Genomic DNA, 6,000 nt, shown 5'->3' on the forward strand with positions numbered 1-6,000 from the left:
CGTCTTCCGGCACGCGTCAACAATCCAGGCTATACAATATAGCAGGCCAAATTGCGATTTCGTAAACACATCCTTAAGAATCAGCATCTTTGATTATCAGAGTACACCGGTGAGAGGTCTCCATTTTGCTTTATAGTCCTTTTTCTAGACTCGATATCTGTTTTTTATTTTGGCATCGGCGTACATTACCGAGCCCAAGTACTTACAATGCTGTAGATATTTTTTATATGATGTCTCATTTATGGAGGTCGTGCAGGTTTGTTTATTGACAAAAATGTTAAAACCAAATATGGGTGCATGTTTACATACCACTCTAAATACATGTGCCTGGAGTAAAACTTGTACAAGCTGACTGAAAAAAAATTACAGTTTTGATGGTTTGGATATTCATTATCAATCATTTCGTTCTTAATAAGTACATGAATATTTGCATAACAGGTAGTTTTACTGGAGGTGGTGGTTTAATATTTAAAGAAGGATAAATAATTTAAGGTTAAACAAACTTACCTGAAGTGAAGTTTGACCATAATTATACGAGACGTTACATCCGAAAAGATTTATTGTCACTCTGTAGTTCACTCTCAATGTATCAGGCATTGCACATTAGTTTAAAGCTAGAAAATAGAATAAAAAGTACTAAAATGACTACCTTCCCCCACTCCTGCCTCACCGTCACCCGGTTCTTGCGCCCGAGTTCGTGTCATTGTTTCAGAGATACTTAAGTGCCATTTTGCGACAGTTTTGGGTATCATTTTTTGAGCCTCGGAGAAAAAAATTGCAGGGCAGGGCGGGTGATAAATCTTTTCGGATGTAACGTCTCGTATAATTATGGTCAAACTTCACTTCAGGTAAGTTTGTTTAACCTTAAATTATACTACGACGTTACATCCTCAAGATTTATTGTCACTCTGTAGATGTTTAGCGCCGAGCAAAAACTGGCACTTAAGGGAAAGTAGCAAGACCGAATAAAATAAATGTATATGTGTAATCAAATTTGTATTTTCGAATTTAGCATTAATTCGTTAAATTACATACAGTGCCTATTATAGTAAACTAATACTAGGTATTTACTAATCAACGACTTGTACTACAGTATCATTGTCCCCATTACATACAGCCTCTGCAAAAATGTTGCTATCTTCTTCAATTACCGGCCTATTATAAAACTTTGCGAATACCAGAGAATTCTTTGACCAGCCAGCTGACTTTTTGATAAGGTCTACAGATACCCCTTTTCGACTGGCTGCTGATGTAGACGCATGACGACAACTGTAGGCTGAAAAAACTGAAGTATCTATTCCGCTTGCTGCCAATACAGACTTTATCCAACGGCTAATGGTTGAAGGGCTCGCGTTGTGGACTGGACTTTTTGTTGTTAAAATCAACTTGTCTGTTTTGGTTAAATGTCTAAATTGAGTGGTCTTTTCCATATATGCAATTAGGCATTTAGCGGGACATAACTCGACCTTATGAGGAAAAAATGGAATAATTAGCCGGGGCATAGATCTACCCGGAGCTGAAGTTTTAATTAGGTCATTAATTACAATTTCAATATTCTTTTCATTTACCTTGATATTGGATAAGCTAATAAGGGCTAGCGTCTGCATACGTTGTCCTGTAGACAACGCAAGAAGAGCTACCAACTTTTTTGTAATTCTTTCTAAAGGCAAGTCCTCATTAGGATGCCAATTACAGACTTGGTCTAAAACTAGATTAGGGTCCCAGGTTGACTGATATTTTGGTAACGCAGGTTTTGTTTTAAAAACACCTTTTATGAACCTAGCGACCCTTTCATCATTACTGAACTTTTTGCCCAATATCAAAGAAAGTGCAGAACGAACTGTATTTAAAGTGGAGTAACTTGCACCGGCGTTATATTCAGCCGTAAAAAACGCAAGAATATCAGGAATATTGGTGGAGTAGATACTTATGTTATTTTTTGAACAAAACGTCCACCACTTTTTGTATCCACTATTATACTGATTTAAAGAGTTTTTTGATAAAGATGATATTAAAATATCAATTGTGTCTAGATTTAGATTTTGTCTTCTAAATGCTTCCCGGATAATAGTGATGCCACCAGGGAAAGGCGACTCCAGAGAGGGTGTCTCTTCCTGAAAGGAGAAAGAAGCAACTCAGGCTCGGGATTGAAATATATCGGTTTATGTTTGGAGAGCTTCATGAAAATTGGGTACCAGGGTTGACTGGGCCAGTCCGGAACGACCATTACACCTGTAGCTTTTTCATTTATGATTTTCCTCAGACTTTTGAGAATAAGCGAGAAAGGCGGAAAAGCATAAAAGAAAAAGTTAGCCCAGTTTTGCGTAAATGCGTCAATATCAAATGCCTCAGGGTCGCGTTTCCATGAAATGTACTTGAGGCATTTATTATTTAATCTGGACGCAAATAGGTCAATTTCAGGAAATCCAAAGTAACGTGTAATTTTTTGAAATGCTAAGGGAGATAAACTCCATTCGGTATCAATATTGCGATGACGAGATTCTTCGTCTGCCTCAACGTTGTCTTTGGATTTAATGTATGACGCATATATGTATAACTGGCGGGACTCGCACCACTGCCATATCTTACGAGTAATATTATTTAGATGAATATACTGTACTCCGCCAAATTTGTTTATGTATGATATGGCAGTGGTATTGTCAATGCGTAGTAATATTTCTACGTTGTTAAGATTCCGAGCAAAACATTTTAATCCATTAAAAGCTGCAAGCAGCTCGAGAAAATTTATGTGTCTTTTAGCCTCCTGTGGGCTCCAAAAACCTCCGGTTCTTTCACCGTTACAATATGCTCCCCAGCCTGTCAAGGATGCGTCTGAGAAAATTTCTAAAATAAATTTGCCTTCTCGGATTTGGTTATATGAAGTTAAAATTTTATTTTTCCACCATATAAAGTCAGGATTAAGGTGAGCCCCAATACTAATAAGGCTATCATAGTTGTCTCCCGATTTTTGTAAAGCAAGAAATTTTTCACGCTCTAAGGGTTTGGTGTAAACCCACCCATAAGCAATCGCTGGACAGGCTGAGCATAATTGACCTAAAAGCTTGGCGAAATCACGTATAGTGATTGATTTTTTATTGTGGATATATTTGAGGCAGTCTACAATTTTTTGTCTTTTCTTATTTGGTAAGCCTAGACGCATATTAACAGAGTCTAACTCAAAACCGAGATAAGTCTGAACTTGACTAGGTATTAATTTACTCTTAGTCTGGTTTATTACAAAACCTAGATTTTTTAGTATATTAACGGTTTCCGTAGCGCAAGTTAGGCATTCATCATAAGTACCGCCTAAACATATAATATCATCTAGGTAAATAGCTAGCACGTAGCCTTTGCTTCTTAGAACCGCCGTCACTGGTTTGAGTAACTTGGTAAATATATATGGCGCCAAGGAGAGGCCGAAAGGTAAACACTGAAATTCAAAGGTATTTCCCTGAAATTTGAACCTCAGAAACTTTTTGCTCTTAGTATTAATTGGGATCAAAAAATATGCGTCTTTTAGGTCTATGGTGGACATAAAACAGTTTTTTGTCATAAGCTTTGTCACCGTTCGCACATCTTCCATTTTCAAATGTTGATGTGCAATGTGTTTATTTAGGTTTTTAAGATTAAGTATGAAACGATTAGAGCCATCTGGTTTTGGAGTAAGAAAGATACTAGATAAAAACTGTCCAGGTATATCTTTACACTCTATCAACGCGCCTAAGTCCTTTAATTTATTAATCTCGCAATTGATTTGCTCAATTTCTAGAAAGCTACAATTGTTATTTGCTGGAAACACATTTTGCATGACTGGGCTATTGAAAGGTATGACTAGTCCTTTCACATAGCTCAAAACTACCTGATCGTCAGTAATATTACACCATTCATTATAGAAATATTTCAGTCTACCCGCATGGGGTACATTTACCTCTATTAGGCTTTTGGGGTCTTGTTGGGCGGCTTGCGCGTCGATTGGGCTTGACGATCGGGAACTGGCGGACGGTACCGGTATTGCTGGTGAGGGTAGCGCGGTCTCGGCCCACCCTGTCTGGGTGCTCGTTGAAAATGTTGAAATTGGTATTGGTAGTATGTTCGGGGTGGGCCCCTCCAGTTTCCCTGGTTGGGATATTTCCTAGACGTAGACGCGATAGCGTTGACCTCTTTACGCTTCACTTGCAGCCCTGATGTTTCCGCTGTTTTTGTGGCTTTTATTTTTTCCCCTAGGTTTTCACCAAACAGGTAGGTATCCCTTTTTACGTCCGATATAATGTTGACAAACTTTTTGTCAAGAGTTGTGGTTATGAGTTTTCTTCTCCTAGTGGTCTGATCGTGATGAAGGTCTAGGAAAATCTGGCTAGCTTCAGAAAGTTTCTTTAGTATTTCGACTTTATCTAAGTTTTCTTTGATTACCGCTGAAGCTAGATTTGTGAGCTCAGAAATGCCTAGGCCCAGTTGGTTTTGCTCTTTTTCTAATAATTTGTCACGATATCTGACTGATTCGTTAAGCACCGATATAATCTCAGGATTTAAAATAGGAGCTTTGGCCAAACGAAAGTTATCCGGTATCAGGTGCTTTTCAGGCAGTTTTTGCTTTGCATCTTTCACTAGGCCATCAACGAGTACCCGGCCCCAACGTTTAGAGATTTCATCAGGTATTTTTGGCCCATATATTTCTTCTTTTCCCTTCGGGTCCCCGAGGGCCTCTAATATATCAGACGGCAATGTTTGTGATGTATCGGTCTCGGTGGTGATACCGGGATCAGCCGATACCGTTTCATTGACGTTACTGGGTACGCCGGCATTAAGAGCTGGGTCCGCTATCGGTGTAGGTTGCATGATCACCGATTTAGGCGTTGTATCAGGAATCGAGTGTTCCGAATCAGACCACGGTATTAGGGGCACTTCGTCTTCATTACCTGGATTGTGAGGGTAATCGTACGGTTCTGGGTAGTACCCATCATAATTATTGTATTCTGTAAAGACGATAAAAAACAATTTTTAAGTCTCTGAACATAGGCTCGCTATGCCGCTGGACTAGTGTTTTTAAGTCACTGGGTATAGGCTCGCTATATCGCTGGACTGAAACTTTTGAGTCACTGGGCATAGGCACGCTATGACGCGGGACTGCTAGTTGGCATATCTAGGCTTAAAATGGCTCGAGTAACCTTTTAATACTTTTAACAAGTTTATGTTATGACATTAAACTATTTATTATCTAATGTCCATGTTATACGATGAAAATCTTTCGTTTACAGAACCATTACTACCTAAAATGTAATTTTTAATAAAGTAAACAACGAACATTGATAATCCGGTAACAGTACAAAGGACATAAAAAAAAGAATCTTTGTTTATATAGATTCGTTCGAGTTTGAATCGAAGCATTAAGTTTTTCTCCGATTTAAGAGGGTAGATTCAATTTATTACGCATTCCACAGTATTTTGTCGTAGTGACAATTAATGCATGATAGTTTGAATTCATTAGGTACTTACTATTGTTCTATTTAAACAAAAAAGACACTAACCTTCGTCTGTTGCCGAGTCTGATGATGAACAACGGTTGAGTCGATCTTCTAATCGCCTAATCTTTTCTTTTAAATGACGATTTTTATCCTTACGTTTACGTTTTCCCATTATAACTGCTTTGTGCGATCCAAAGAAAAGGATACGATATTTCGGAATGACTAAGTTACGTAACACGATGTTGCAATGCCCGCACAAAGAAAGAGAATGACACGAACTCGGGCGCAAGAACCGGGTGACGGTGAGGCAGGAGTGGGGGAAGGTAGTCATTTTAGTACTTTTTATTCTATTTTCTAGCTTTAAACTAATGTGCAATGCCTGATACATTGAGAGTGAACTACAGAGTGACAATAAATCTTGAGGATGTAACGTCGTAGTATAATTAATGGGTTTTACAGGGGATGCCTTTTCAATATTTTCCATTGGCTGGTTGTTGCTGGGCGGGCTCTAAGCTGAATTTAGCGTAGTCTCCTCACA

At 38.5% G+C, this 6,000-nt stretch overlaps 1 protein-coding gene across 2 annotated transcripts; it reads right to left on the reverse strand.

Moving 5' to 3' along the window:
• Positions 1 to 1,831: 1,831 nt before the first annotated feature.
• LOC134805637 (uncharacterized) lies at positions 1,832 to 5,656 on the reverse strand. 2 transcript variants are annotated; one of them, XM_063778910.1, is made up of 3 exons: positions 5,526 to 5,656; positions 3,929 to 4,973; positions 1,832 to 2,114 (listed from the first exon to the last, which is right to left on the reverse strand). In XM_063778910.1, exons 1-2 carry the CDS (start codon positions 5,632 to 5,634, stop codon positions 3,934 to 3,936), a joined length of 1,149 nt encoding a protein of 382 aa, XP_063634980.1. In that variant the 5' UTR covers positions 5,635 to 5,656; the 3' UTR covers positions 1,832 to 2,114; positions 3,929 to 3,933. The 2 variants fall into 2 exon arrangements, with proteins under 2 accessions (XP_063634980.1, XP_063634979.1); XM_063778909.1 differs by lacking the exon at positions 1,832 to 2,114 and having other exon boundaries at positions 3,802 to 4,973.
• Positions 5,657 to 6,000: the final 344 nt, after the last annotated feature.

This window comes from Cydia splendana, unplaced genomic scaffold, assembly GCF_910591565.1.
Source record: "Cydia splendana unplaced genomic scaffold, ilCydSple1.2 scaffold_47_ctg1, whole genome shotgun sequence".
NCBI classification, from domain to species: domain Eukaryota; kingdom Metazoa; phylum Arthropoda; class Insecta; order Lepidoptera; family Tortricidae; genus Cydia; species Cydia splendana.

Excerpts from the sequence above, each read along its gene's own strand:
- LOC134805637 (XM_063778910.1), bottom strand. The coding sequence starts at position 5,634 with ATGGGAAAACGTAAACGTAAGGATAAAAATCGTCATTTAAAAGAAAAG. Across the intron at positions 4,974-5,525 it reads AGACTCGGCAACAGACGAAG|AATACAATAATTATGATGGG; the intron begins GTTAGTGTCTTT and ends TCGTCTTTACAG.